This window comes from Alligator sinensis, unplaced genomic scaffold (assembly GCF_000455745.1).
Source record: "Alligator sinensis unplaced genomic scaffold, ASM45574v1 scaffold111_1, whole genome shotgun sequence".
In the NCBI taxonomy this organism is placed as follows: domain Eukaryota; kingdom Metazoa; phylum Chordata; order Crocodylia; family Alligatoridae; genus Alligator; species Alligator sinensis.
The window spans coordinates 1,656,959-1,672,003 of record NW_005841875.1 but is presented as its reverse complement, the minus strand read 5'-3'; the positions used below and the strand labels follow the sequence as shown (position 1 = coordinate 1,672,003).

The 15,045-nt window shown below is 43.9% G+C and overlaps 1 protein-coding gene across 1 annotated transcript; it reads right to left on the bottom strand.

Moving 5' to 3' along the window:
- Positions 1 to 1,904: 1,904 nt before the first annotated feature.
- CXCL14 (C-X-C motif chemokine ligand 14) lies at positions 1,905 to 14,615 on the bottom strand. Its single transcript, XM_006017190.3, has 4 exons — positions 14,277 to 14,615; positions 13,212 to 13,317; positions 5,950 to 6,057; positions 1,905 to 3,003 (listed from the first exon to the last, which is right to left on the bottom strand). The coding sequence occupies exons 1-4, from the start codon at positions 14,338 to 14,340 to the stop codon at positions 2,988 to 2,990; spliced, it is 294 nt and encodes a 97-aa protein (XP_006017252.1). The 5' UTR covers positions 14,341 to 14,615; the 3' UTR covers positions 1,905 to 2,987.
- Between the last annotated feature and the right edge of the window lie 430 nt (positions 14,616 to 15,045).

Sequence of the window (15,045 nt, the reverse complement as noted above, 5' to 3'; positions counted from 1 at the left end):
CAGCAGGAAGATGAAATATCAGGACAGACTACCAGGAGAGGTTTTGAAGTCTTAAACCAGGACCAGATACATTCTGATAGAGCTGTAAAACCCATTGCAGACCTGGATATGGAGGGAAAGGGTAAATTTCTACGGCGTCTGTTATAGAGGAGATGAGTGGAAATGATCTAACAGGCACTCGTGGCCTTAGAAAACCATGACTCTATGGAGAAAATCACCTTGTGATTGCACCCGAGCCCATTCAAATTGCTGTTACTTAAACAAGCATTTTAGAAGGGTTGTATTTTCCAGAATGTGTTTCCACAGGGTCTGCAGCAATTCATCTCCTTGCTTTCTGCACCGCAGAGCGTTCCTGGGGTTGCACAAGTACTTCAGATGTAGCGTCAGGTACTTCAGGTGTTGCACTGTGAAACATCCATGCTTAACAGGCTTGTTATATAGGGCCTTCTCAGCTTGTTTGAAAATGAGCTTGGATGTAGCTACCCCTGCAGAAGCACAGCTGATGCAATAAAGTAGCACAGGGGGGGCCAACCTATGGCACAGCTGGGACAGGCAGCCTCTGTGTTTGGCATGTGGCGGAGCAGCAAGCGGACAGGCAGCACAGTGGCAGACAGTGCAGGAAGCAGAAAGCAAAGCAGCAGATCAGGCAGGGAGCACAGGGCTGAGAGCAGGAAGCAGAGCAGAAGATTGGGCAGGGAAAGGAGATCAGAGTGGTACATGGGGATGGCACGGGTCTAATTTGTTGCATGCTTGATAAAAAGGTATACCCCCACACCACTAAAGTAGCCTAGAAGGTATCTATGACATATGCTGTTCTCTAGGTACAGAGCTTGTCATGTAGTGCACGTGTGTTGGCTTTTTTTGGCTTGGTTCAGAAGAGAAAAGGTTTATTGGCTTTATCTGGAAAAGAATCGAAACACACGTAAGGTGTTCAAGTCCAAGCCCATGATCCTTCTTTTCTGATATTTCTGTTATAATTCGATATGCTCGTGAATCTTTTGCAGAGCCTCCTTTTTGTTCAAGCCTATGCTGCTGTATAACCCCAGAGATATCTACCAGGCTCAATAAGCACTTCCCTGTTTCACCTTCAGGTCCTTAGGACCCATAGCTCTGCTGTGTGAGCACACCCAGAAGTGCCCTGGCCTGAGTAGCTTGGCACATAGCAACTGCTGACACCCTAATGGGTTGGATCTTCCATCTCTGGAGCATGCCCAAACCTCCAGGCTAGAGGTGAGGCTGGGTGAGATCATTGGCCATTGACTTCAATGGGGAATAGGATTTTCCCTTGTGCTGTGATCCTTTTGCACCTAACATTGGAAAACCCAAATGTTTGCTTTGTTGTAGCAAGGTTGCTCCTGCTTGCCTTACTCGTGCGATTCTCTTAGATGGAAATCAATGCATGAGAAAGCCAGGCGGTAATGACCTCGGTGGAAGCATGGGACTGTGCTGTAGCTGCTTGCTATTTTACATGTTTCTTGACTATGGTCAAAGCCTGACTTGCATGTAGATTTTGTGAACAGTCTGCTTTCCAATCAGAGGAAAAAAACCTTCTACATTTACACTATTGTGCAGTATTATCTGAGTTTGGCTGCTTGATCCTGAAACATCCTACTCGCTAAGACCTTCATAGTGTCTGGACCAGCGGCTATATGAACAAGGAATGTAAATCACTTTTGGCTGAGTCTAATTCCAACAAAGATTATGGGAGTTAGATTGGACAGTGAGTGACATTTTCAGGTTACCCACAGTGTTACTGCTCTGTCTTGTCTATTAATCTTCATTCACTTACTTGGTTATGCTTTTTTCAGCTCCAGTGTGACCTCAATTGGAAAAAAACCAAACCTGACACATTAGAGGCAGGTTGCATTTCGTAAAGTCTTAATGAAGTTGAAGCACAGCCTTCAGCATTTTTAAATATATTTTATTACTTATTTTTCCATTTGTCTTAGAAAGAAATATGAAATCCGCATGCAACTTTCTAAATATTTCAAACATTTAAATAGCATATGATAATTTAGCAGTACAATACATTATACAGAAAGATAATATAGGGAGATTTCCTGTAGTATATTTACACATGAGAAGGTAGTTTTGTTATTTCATTTTTAAAAAGAGGAATGCACTGCTTAACATTGGAGTATTACATTCAAAATAATGAATATGTTGCTTTGTGACTAAAACACAGATATAGGTTTTATATGCTTGCCCTACCAGATTTGTCATAAAAAGGTACCATTTAAAGAATTTTGCTACAAATCTAGGAAATCATACACAGGATTCTTGAAGCTTAAAATATTTCAGTACTGAAGCTGCAAATTTTTCTTGAAAAAAAAAAAAAAGAAGAAGAAGAAGCCGTTCCTTAGTAATAAAATTGCTCTAGAAATGGTTTCTAGTATATGAAAATATTACATGGGACATGTTGCACATCTCACCCTGCAGCAAAACCTCGATTTGTTAAAGAGGTCCAGAGCAATGTTGGTTCCCAGTGGATGAGAGCTGTTAAGGAGCCTCACTACTGCACTCATACCCCACTACATTTCAGAGGCACACAGCAAGTCCCTACATAGCCCTATAACAGTGGAAGCTGCACACTACTAGTAACCCTACCCACGGCACTAAAGCTTTCCCAATGCAAGAGGACGAGGGACACCATGGTATAATACCGCTTACAAATATTATTGTTCATCTAATGAGCTTATAAAGCTCGATTGCAATCATAGTGACGTATGAACCGATACAAAAAAAATCTCTTTAAAATGAAAAGCATGAGTTTTCCCGTTCTCAGTACAAAGCAGACAGGTATGAAATCGGAAGTGCAAGAGACGCTTATGAAATCTGGAAGCCTTTTGCACAGACAGCTATAAAATGTAAAAACTGACCCTTGGTAAAAAGTGCTTTATAATAATATAGATTTGTGTCTTATGTCTGTGTGAGAGAGAGAATCTTTTGCAGAGCCTATTCCATTCTTGCCACTGAGCTTTTGCCTCTTATTCTTCGTAAACTCTGAAAAATAAAAGAGGGAGCAAAATACTTCAATCTCTTTGGTTACAGAAGAAACAGCCCTTCTCCCCTCACCCTCAGGACAATAAAATGCTAGAAGACAAAGTCTGGATTTCAGGTGAATCAGGAGGAGCCCCACGAGATGTGTATGAGTGCAAGATAAATCAGAATATAGATCTACGACTTGACGCTTCTGCCTTCCATTAAGCATTTTGGGAAGAGAAAGATCTGCCACTGAAAGGATTACTAGGACATTTAATAGTAGGGCACCCGCACCCAACACTATGTATTTGCCATTGGAAAATCCCTAGCTAATATCTCAAATATGTTGCTAGCGTCCCTGGAAAGTGCTGAAAAACCTCAGACATGCAGTGTGATTATGGCAATGCATGGTGGCTTGATCACAATGAGGCAAACCTCCTGAGTTAGTTGTAGCACCTCTGGCAGGCTTAGTTTGAATGTGCTTTCTTTTTTGTAAGTGTGAGGGCAGAATGCACAACTCATTAATTGTTTTAATGCTGGCCTTTGGGGTGGGGGGGAAGTAAGTAGAAAGTTGGCATTTCATGATGCACACTGCTTACTTACTGGCCCATAAACAGCTCAGGCAGAGCTTGGCAGGTAGTCAGGCAGAAAAATCACCATAGAGGGATGTCCCTTACATTCACTGCTGCTTTCTTCAGCTTGGCTATCTGCCCCCTGCGGTAGCAAGCTGGCCATCCAGAAACAGGGGATTGCTGAGCAAGAGCTTACATTTGGCCTTGGCTCAGGGAACTAGATTATGGGGGTAACTTTGCTTGACTGTACTGTGAGCTCAGGACTGTTCACATGGAAGACAGAAAGAGAACTCATGGATTCAAATAGGATCAGGATTTGGCTCTGCAACATTGCTGCTTAAGAGGCGGGGAGTTTCTACACAGACGCGCCTAACTCAAAGCCCATGGAGTCTCTGCATGCCATACCTTTGCTAAATGACTAAGCCATTCATTGCACTTGACTTACTCTACATTTCATCTGATATCTGTTGTCACGCACTTTCATTCATGCTCTCCAGTTGCTCTTTCCCCGGAGACTGTATTAACCAGCTGTTATGAAAATAATCTGCCGCTCTTTAAATCTTTACATGCTATTAAGCTTTACGTTTTCATTCTGATTCCTTTTCTGCCAATTTTGCGAGATTAAAGATATTGCTGATAGTTTTCAGGCCGCAAAGAAATGGAACTTTTAACTAAGGGCCCTCTGTGCGGTCGGGGATGATTTGCATGTAGAGACCTGGTGGTTCAAAGGGCAGGAAGACTCTAATCTTGAGTGTTAAAAAGACAGACAATCAGATGAGGGTCACTTTTCTTTGCTAACGTGCTTTAACCCTTTGCCTTGAAAAAATGGGTATCCTTAGAGCTGCAGATTTATAATGGAAACAGCAAACGAGATAAGGCAGGATATGTTACTGCTTGATGTCCCATTGCACACATATAATAATGTTTTTGTAGACAGTTTAGGGTAGTTCGGGATATGGAGCGGCCTACACAGGTAGAGTGCGGTTCTCTCTCTTGCCTCCACGTCACCTGAGCAAACAGGATCTGTACAAGGAATTATGTGGTGAGAAGAGAGGGAAACTAATCCTGAGGTCAGGGCTTGGTGCAATTCCAAGTGTGGTTGTTCATGGGTCAGCCTACTGCTGTTGCTCCAGAACCCAGTGTTGGGGGTTCGGCATGCATCTCATTGCTCTTCCCCACGTGCTCCTATTAAGATCCCATGCAATCAACCTCTGCTATCATGCCAGAGTTGAAGGGACATGCCCACGTCCCACACATGGTGGTGCTTTCGGGTTATGTGGTCCTTCAGCAACGACTGAATTTAGTCCAATAGTGCTTGAGCTGAGGGGTACAGTGGTTGGAAGGTGTGGTAGGGAGGACTTTGATTTTTCCCCTCTCAGGATTATTCCTTGCTCTGATAGACCACCCCCTTCCTCTTATACTCCTTTCCAGCCAAAAGACATTGGGGAGGGGGATATTCTCTGAAGTTCAGAGAGAGCTTGACTCCACTCCTCTGCTGCTAATCTGCTCCAAGGATTCATTGGACCTACTTACCTAGGGGAAGATTATTCAAGGCACAGAGGGCAAGGACACAACTTGCTGCCTTTGGAAGTCACAGGGAGTCAGGCAGCTGGATAATTAATAATTCCCTTTAATTATTCATACAGACAACATTGTCCAAGGGACAGTGATAATCTGTGTTTATTTTCTGTTGAAACGTGATGACTCGGCTTTTGAAAAATCCAGATGGGAGTGCAGAAAGGGAGCATGTCCTACAGCCAAGGCATGGACTATTATATTGTGAACCAAAGGCTGTTGAAAATGTGCTTACTGCTTAAGAACGAGGACCAGGAGACCTCAGTTTTATTCCCAGCTCTGCCCGGGATTTTGGGTATGACCTTGGGCAAGTATAGCCTTTACTGGCCTGATCTGCTTTCCCTGTGAAAGGTGGTGTTCATCTGTAAAGAGCCTTGGGGACATTATAGAAAAAAGCCCTTGACTGTGAATAACCAGTACTGACATTCAGGAGCCTAATTCTAAACTAAGGGAAAAGCTGCATCCAGAACATCTATTTATAGATGAAATTTTGTTATCCAGTGACTCTGGTGTGTTGAATTCATTGTTCACAGGAGAAGTAATAATCTCAATCTTCTATTAATAGTCTAATCTGGTACCTTATTTTTCACCTGCAAGTTGTGATGCTTTAAAAAATGCTCCCAGTCAGCAAGTAATATACTCTCTGTAACAAGTCAATTCAGCTGAGTCAGTCTGATTGGCATTTGAGCTGTATTTCTGGAGAGAAGGGTGCAGGTACTAATCCACCTTACTTTTCTCTGCTTCCATGTATCAAACCCGACATCACTTCCTTTCCTGCAGGAAACCAAAGGATCTCCTGCTGAGTGTGCTTAATACCTACCTGCCTTTGTCCCTCCACATTTTGAACCATTTAAGTAATCTCTTTGTGCTCTGGAGTTTGGGATGCAGGCAGTACTGTCCACTTCTGGACCGTGAAATCGTTGTTACACTGAAATGGAAAGATCACAAATAACTTGCATTTGTTGTCATTTTAATTTGCATAAGAAACAAGTAGACCTGTCTTGCTTGGTCTGTAGGTAAATTGCATGGATGCTACTTGATGGCTAGAAAATGATATTTACAGGTTTGCTTTTAGGAATTGGCTTGTAGGTAAAGGAGATATTGTATTAGAACAATGGTTTAAGGGAATGGCAAGGGTTAATTGATTTCTAAAAGCCTGTTTGTCACACAGGTTCACAACCTTTAAGGCAGACAGGGTGTTCAAGGACAATGGACATACACATCCTGGGAAACTGAAAGCATCCAAACTTATTTTCATAATAGAGATAAGCCTGGCTCCAGGCCTATGGTGCCTACTTTGCAAAAACTCTTGGGATATCCAGTTTGAAATAAAATGACCAAATTAAGGTGTGTGCATGTGATAGGTTTATGAAGATAGGATTTTGGCTGGTAAAACAGAACATGGACAGTATGATGGCCCCAAGGAAACCAATCAGCGATACCTGGAAATGAAGAGTCATCAGAGGAGAAAGAATTCAAAAGGAGGAGTTTTCACAACAGCAAATTGGCATTGACCCCTGACCTCCAAGTTTGCTGACATCAGACATTCAAGCAAAGAAACTCAAGGTAGCATTTATGTACCAGCCAGACACACTACTTGCCTTGTGCATATGCTGGGCACTGGGGAATTTGGGTAATGTATGTTGTAATCTTGCTTTGCCTCCATTGCTTTTATTTCCTATTGCTGCATATGAATAAAATTCGCCTAGTATCAACTGGAGGAGTTGTGATCTGTCTGAAAGTGCTCACCTGGAGCAAGGTATTGGGGCTGGGTTGTGAATCCAGTGCCAGGATTAATGAAACTTTTAAATAGGCACTGGAAGGATAATAATGATTTATAGTCTATGGGGTGTGTTTCAATTCACAGCAGTAATGGTTGGCCAAACCCTCAGCTGCTGAAAAATCAATGTAGCTCTATGACCATCAGGGGAACTAAACGAATTCATACCAACTGAGGCTTTGCATGTTAGCTTGAATCAGTGGTTTTACTCCACTATTAGCCTGTTGACTGTTAGCCAAATGACCATTCCTTGCCCATGCAAACAGTCCCACTGAAGACAACACATGCATGGATTAGATCTGGATCACTGATATTGTCCACCGTAATATTTATGTAATAGTATCTTGGGGCTTTTCAAGCTTCTGGATACCCCAAAAAGGTAAGCTATGTGCAAGACAAGCTGTCACCTAGGGCTACCTCCAGCCTTATCAGCTCAGCCTTGCTAGTGGTAGGACCAGAGGGATAACACGCAAGGACTGATGTCACCTCATCCTGGAACTAGACAGGCAGGGAAGCCAGGACTTTCTGCCCTGTGTGATTTCCTCCTACTCTGCCCTTTGTCTGAATGTTAAGCATTTAACTTTCAGCAACCCATCACAAAGCTGCTGAGATTAACATTTGACTGACCAACTACTGAAGCAGGTCAAAACCAGGAGAAGCTCCTTCTAGAAATGTGTGAAAATTCATCGCATAGCATATCCATAGCATAGCATAACATAGCAGAGATTTGAGAGAGAGTACTGTGATACCCAAAAGCTTGTTTCAGTCTATCCCAATTATGCAGCTGGTCCACTAAAATATCTCTCCAACAAGGATTCATGTCTCTTTACAATTCAAAGTTTTAATTTCTAGGAGTTTGAAAGGGACTGATTTCCCATTCTTCAAGCTATATTATGTTTCCTGTTTCTTATAGAGATTTCCTATTTTCCAGAAATAAGACTTGTAGCAGGAACATGTTGCTTGCAGGTAAACTAAAGCAGTTTGAATTGATTTAAAAAATATGAAATTCCTGTGAAAATATGACAGTAAATCAGAACATTCTGAGAATGCCGGGTTTTTCTCTTGCACAATATTTCCTCCCCAAACTGGACCCTTCTGGACAGGGGCATGGGGAACCTTTCATGCAAGAAATGTTTGATTTATTCTATAAATCAGCGCTGGGGGAAATATGACTTGTCGCCTATAGCTATTGGGCTGATTTTGGGTTGGAGTTGCCCCCTGAGCCAAGGGGCTAAATATATTTTTCCTCAACCTGTAACGGGATATGGCTAAATTTTGCAGAGTTTCTCTTATACCAAGCAGGTATAAAATAATACAAAAGCATTAGACATTGTCTTTCAGGGAATGTCTTTCTCCACAACTCAGATTCCTTGTATTGAGGATATGGGACAATTTCCTACTAACTTAGGCAAGGACAGGTTTAAGCCCTTGTTTGAGGGCCTGTAGAGGGTGTCAAGATCGGGAGCACAGTATTTCATCCAGCAGCTGCCATCTTGGCTGTGGTTTTGGGGTTGTATGTATGAACATGGCTCATTATACTTTTCTGAAGTACCATACGTATTCATACCAAATCATTGGCTAAACAAGAAGATGAACAATGCCTCTGAATACCAACAGAGTCAAATTGTGCTTCAAAAAATGACTAAGGACAATTGTATTGAACTTTATTACCAAACTGCATTAACATCCATAGCAAAATTATCTGGCCACCTAGATTAACAGAAGGATTTTTAAGACTAAGATACACTGCTTTATAACAAATGTGGACTCTATTGCTTGGAGTTACACCGCCTTAACTTTGTGCTGGACAACAAATAATCTTGAAGGCTAATCTTTATTTTTACGAATCAGTTCTTGTACAAGACATTTGGGTAATGCCATAAGATCAAAATATACTTGGATGCACTAGTTTGTTTTTGGAGTGTTACCCATTTTGTGGCAGATGTGCTTAGATACTGCTCTTTACACCTCTGATGACTGTAAGCTGGAGGTAGACACAAACACAGGTTTCATCAAGGAGCAGAACTGCTTCTGTCCTGCAGCTTTACCTCTTCTTGGTGTGTGCGAGTCCTGGCACAGCAAGGTGGATCATTGCTGTTGTGTAGGCAACACCTCTACCAGTGTAGTCAAATAGGTGTTGCCTTTATGACTAAGCCTGTGCGAACAGAGCTAGCTACGTGCCTCTCAGTTGGAGGTCTCTACGTATGTACTGGAACATTCACTTCAAGACAGTTTTGCAATGAGTCTGATGCCCACGTACCACCCTGAAGGTGGAGAGGTGCTGGACAAACAGGGTAGATGACGCACAGGATTCTGAGGTTGGGCAGGGACTAGTCGACTGCCCTAACGTACGCTTGACTGACTATGGCTCCAAGACTTGGTAGTCAAGAACAGCCGGGGTGCATGTCCACCCCTATATAAGCACAATGAACAGGGAAATGTGCTACCTCTACTGCTCTTAGGAGTTTACCTTAAGGGAGATCCTAGGTGGCTGCAGCTTCTAGCTGCTTTGCCCACCTCAGAACTGGGACCATGAGAAGAAGGTCCAAGCCATCCTCTAGCCTTTAGTCTAGATGAACTGGATAGCACAGCTTTGAATCCGACTCAGCCTGTACAGATCGGGAACACAATCACTGCACATAATCCCAAATGGCTCTCAGATAAATCGAGCTGTCTTTTTTCCTATATGGTGTCTTAGGGCTTTGTAAACCCAGGGCCAAAGCCCTGTATTTGGAAAGGCTACATAGGCTGTGCATTGTGACACCTTGTTATTAGGCATGCCTACACAGCAAAATGGAGGTGTGGCTGGAGTATATGTTACGGATAGCAGTAAAGATGGGGCAGCACAGGCTTTAGCATGATCTAGCAACCAATATATGGACTCTGGAGAGTTTGCAGCTTGGTCGCTAACAAATGCTGAAGCCTGCACTGCTGTCTGTACCTCTACTAACTAGATGAAGCCACTACGGGTAGACTAGCATGTGTCTCAACCACACCTTCATTTTGCTGTGTAGACATACCCTTTGGTACCTAGGAATAGGATCCAGTATGCTGAGTGCAGAGCTGCCCAGGAGGTAATGCCAGGAGAGGGGAGGTCAGAGAGCCAAAGCTTATTAGGAATGGAAGCGTCTCCCTTCTCTTAGGATTCGCAGCCATAGGCTATCTCTTGGAGTTAGGTCCCAGGTCAGCCCTTTCCTGCACAAAACACAGGATGAACAAATGGGCCTTGTCCCCCCTTATGCTCTACAGCCTAGGAAGCTGTCTTATGGAGTGCCAATGTGTGCACTGGTAAAGGTGTCTTAGTTTAGGCTGCTATGTGTTCACATGGCCACCACTTTGTGTCTGATGTCACTGAGCTCCTCAAGCATCAGGGGCCTGGACAGAGTCACAAGCAAGACGTTCCTCTGCCTGCCTCAATTACAGGGTAGCCTTCTCAGAACGCAGCTACCAGATCAGGCCTCATGCTGGACAGGGCACTACACCTCCTTATTCCCTTGGGGCACCATCTGCATGGGAGGTCCAGGTTCAAACCCCTCCTCTGCCTTATTTGGAAGAGGGATTTGAGCATAGATCTTCCCATCTCCATGGCTAGAGGCCTACTCATGGGGCACCAGCGTCTTCTGAAGTAGATTTTTCTCCTGCTAAAAGCTGTGTGATGTTGCATAAAACTGTATGCTTATCAGCTCATGGTCTGGGACATGGGAGCATCCTCAACACTAAGCTATTGAGTCATTCGGTCTCTGCCTCAATGGCTATGTATTTGATAGAAAGTGGATCTACTTCAGAAGAAGAGACTCATTCTTGCTTACTCTCTCCATCTAGCCCAATGAATTATTTCTCACCCACTGTAATGGTAGGGTACACCACCTAGCTTTCTGCTGGTGGTTAGGACAGCTTTCTGGAAGGTGGGAGATGTGGGTTTGGGCCCCCTCGAGCCTAGGAGGGAACTAAATGAGTTTCACACATCTGGGTTCAGTCCTTTAATCACTGAACTACTTCCTTAGTGGGGAAGAGGGAAGCAGTTTCTCCTCCGGACCTGTTTGAAAAGGAAGGGGCCACCCCCGCTGCCGCCCCGCCAAAGCCATCTCCAGCAATCTGACTTTTCAGCCCCTTGTTGTGAAATGCCAGTATCCATCGCTGTGCGTCTTGCTGCAGCCTTCCACTCCTGTCTGCTCTGACTTTCAGACCGCAAGGAGGTAGAGAGCAAATGAACTATTTACAACACGTGGGCCTTCTCTTCCCACACTGGTATAAATTGGAAGGCACTTCACCGAAGCCTGAGAGCCTCCCTCAGCCAAGTGTGTCACAGCACATGGATGCAAACCCAGAGTAACTTCCAAACTCCCAGGATTTAAATGGGGTTATTCCAAATGTGCCTGATTTCCGGATGATCAGTGCCCACTTGAAAGTTTGCCCCCCCTTGCAATACGTTTTAGCAAAATCACGGAGTAATTTGAACGTTTCCCTAGCATTCTTACTGCAGGTGAAAAGTTGCATGAATGAGATCTACGTTATATGTATTGCTTTCCTCTCTCCCCTTTTCTGCTACTTGTGGCTTGTGCTTCCAGGGCTTTGGAGCAGATGTTTCTTGTGGCCTTATCCTAGAAAAGCTTGGTTTTGTTTTCCTGACACCCTGCAGCTTCCGCAGGCAGCCCGCCTCAGGGAAAGCACATTGCTGCTTGCTTTCCTAGCTGGCAATCAAAACTCGTAGGCTCAGACTGAAGTTCTCTGGCAGCTTTGAATGCTGCTGCACTCATCTTTTTGTTAGCCCCGGGGTGATTGACATAAAATAGAAATAAATGTTTGCAACAGCTGAGTGAGAAATGAGGGCTTATTCCTGGGTGGAGGACAAGTTGATTATAGAGATTATTCCAGAGGCTTCTTCCCCTCTGAGAAGTCAGTGCTGTTTATTTAATCCCTCCCAGAGTTCAAAGGATGGCTTTTTTAAAACATTTGCATGACACATTTATTTCCAATGACTAATCGGGAACCTGAAAGTTGACTTTGCCACTTGCCGCATGCCACCCTTTTGCAGTTTAAACACTGAAGAGAGAACAGCTCCAGCAAGGATCAGCTAAATATAAACGCATTAGTCTGGGCAGCAGAGACCAGTTTCTGTCTGAAGATAGAGGTGTGCAATTTACACTGGATTAAATATTACACTGACGTAAATCTGGAGTAACTCCAATGAAATCAAGAGCCTGGATCCTTTCCTTGTCCATCCAGCTGGCCGTTTGGATGCTGATTTCAAGGCAGGCAAGATTGGAGCCAATGAACCTACTCCTAATCTACATAACTGCATGCAATTTGGTCTCCAGTTTGCATTGGTGCAACCGAGAGAAGGATTTGCTCCATCGTGGTGAAGAGTCAGGTCCCTACCACATCATGATCTACTGAAGCAGCTTTCTAAGGAAGTGGATTTGGTCACATTTGCTGATAAAGAACCAATGCCAGATAGCAGACACCTGGCCTTTGTGGTGGAGATGTGTAAATGTTGCCTCTCTTCCCTGGGATAGAACAGGTCTTTCAGCTATTCTGACTTCCCAGGCCTTATGCAGTCACATATCCTGATTTGTGTTGTGCAGCATCTATTCAAAGCTTTTGCAATATGCAAGACCAGATGTGTAAAACCTGAGAAACGCCAATCTTTTGAAACTGAACTACATGCTATTGACCTGATCCCGAGAGAGATGGACGCCCACAGCCCTCTGCGCTTTCCCATTCATAGTTTTAGTTGACATTTCATTGCAGCACTGGTCAATGCACTGCAATCAAGCTGGATGCTGGTCGTGTTTTATTACAAAATTCTGCCGTCTGTTCCTACCCAGGCTACCCCACTGAAGACAAAGGGATTGCCTGGATGTAACTGAGACCAAAATCTGAGCCAATGGATTTGGATGACTATTTGCTGCTGAAACACTTGTGTACCTAATTCTGTTCTCATTTGTCGCTCCCTAGGTAAATCCAGAGTAACCTGAGTATAGTCTTCTGGATTTACATCAATGCATCTGAGAGTCGAATTTATCCCCGTCTCTTGTTAAACTAATAATTACCCTCCTAGGCAATACCGTTCTTTAGAAATGTATTGGAACAAGCAGATTCTTCTATATTGAAAAATTATAGATGGGGCTTTGTTCAAGCCGCTACATAGTTTATTGCGCCAAACATGCTGGAAATCGGTGTACCAGGAAATCATAAAAATAAAACCTAGCAAAGAAGGAGGTTAAAACACAAGTGAACGAGAGGGATGCAGTTCAAGTGGTATAATGAAACACAGTAGAAAAGAACAGACAAAAACTTACATGATGACTTTTTCCTCACAAAACGGATACTTTGGTTTGATTTCCACCTTCTGCACATCAGAGAATCTTATCTTAGGACCCTTCCTTGAGCATTTGCACTTTGATCCTACAAGAGAAAGGATTTACTCGTGTGTGTACAAAGCTTACTGCTGCCGGCATGCAGCTAAACTTTTCTATTCTTGTTAGCTAGTACAAGCTGGAAGTCAAGGTTTTAAAAACCTATAGAAAAAAGTTAAGCTTCAAAGACCTGCGGAGGTTAAGAGGGTCACTTTGTCCTTCAGATTTACCCGAGAAAAGTTTAATAACTCCCCGAGAAATATACAGGAAAGTATGGCAGATGCCGTGCTACGGTAAATAGACTGCAGCATAGCTAATGCTGACTTTTTAAAATGCACCTGCTATGATTAAACTACATGCAAAAGGAAAAAAGTCACCATCTGGTTTAGGGCTGAATGCACATCTTTGTCACTGTCTCGCTCTACTTTTGGGAAACTTAGAAGCAGAAGTCGGCAGAAAGGCACTTGCACTTGAATTCACTCGCACAAATCCAGAAAGGCTCATTCAGAGCCTGACAAAATTTGTACCGATCGTTTTCAGGCAAAACCAGAAAATCCATTTACCTGGTTTCTGCTCTCAGCTAAATCCACACTACCACACTGAGCTAAATTCTCCTCGCTTTACCAGTGAAAAATCAGGGATAGCTGCATCTGAAAGCTGTTACTCCCGATAGGCTCCTGAATCACAGAGCAGAAAGTGGTCCTCTGGGTTATTCATAGATGCTAGGATCGGAAGGGACCTCAACAGATCATCGAGTCGGATGATAGATTCAGTTCAACGCAAGGCAGAACTTTGCCCTATATGTTTTACCCCAGCTGGCACCGTTAAACCACCCCCCACCAATATTGCACCCCTTAAAGATTCAGCATATCAAATCCTTGTCCTGACTGACTGAGGGGAGCAATACTCCTCATTACAAGTATTTCAGGGAGTGAGCCAAAAGTACCGAGAAGGAAATTCGTTTGAAATAATTTTAAATGGGGGAGAGACATTAATAGGCAAACTTACCTTCTGTGCTAGCTAAGTACATTGCCAGGAACAGCAGGAGCAAAGCTGCTGTCAGGAGCTTCATGGCAGGACCTCAGGTACCTAGAGAGCTGTCAGAGAGATCTCACTCGTGTGCTTTCTTGCTTCTGGGCTTTGATCGGGTTCACTGATGCTGGGGCTGGATACTGCCAGGGGAGGAACTTCAGAGGGTGCCTGGGCTCCTCTCTGTCGCGGCTGCTGCCGCCTGCTCAGGCACAGCTCCTGTCTGAGCTCTGCTGCCTTCCTTCTCTTGTCCTCTTTTAAAACAGCTCCTGCTGCCCTTGCTACGAACTCATTAATATGCAGAGCGACTCAACGACTCACTGCAATTTCTCAACACAAAGGAGGGAGGGAGGGGACAGAGGCTTACAGAGACCGAGCCTGCCTAAGAGAACTGATGGATTTATTCTGGAGAGTAGGAAAGGGGAGAGAAAATCCGATATTACATTTGAGCAGGGAGGGTGGAAGGTGAGGGAACCAGGTTGTCTGTGCATTTGCCAACCAGGCAAGGCTCTTTTTCCCTCGGCAGGTGGCATGAGCACCCTTGGGAGGCATTCCCTGGCACTGCATGGGCAATGGTACACTACTGGGGATGGCCTGAGTTACATTTTTCATGGTTTATAAGACACAAACAAGTGGTAGAGATGGGAGCTGTGCTCAGAAACTCCCACTGGTAATGAGAAGACGGTGAGGAATAAGAGGCTTCGGGGAAAGTTTGGGGCAGACATGTAAGTTTTTCTTCCTTGAAGTA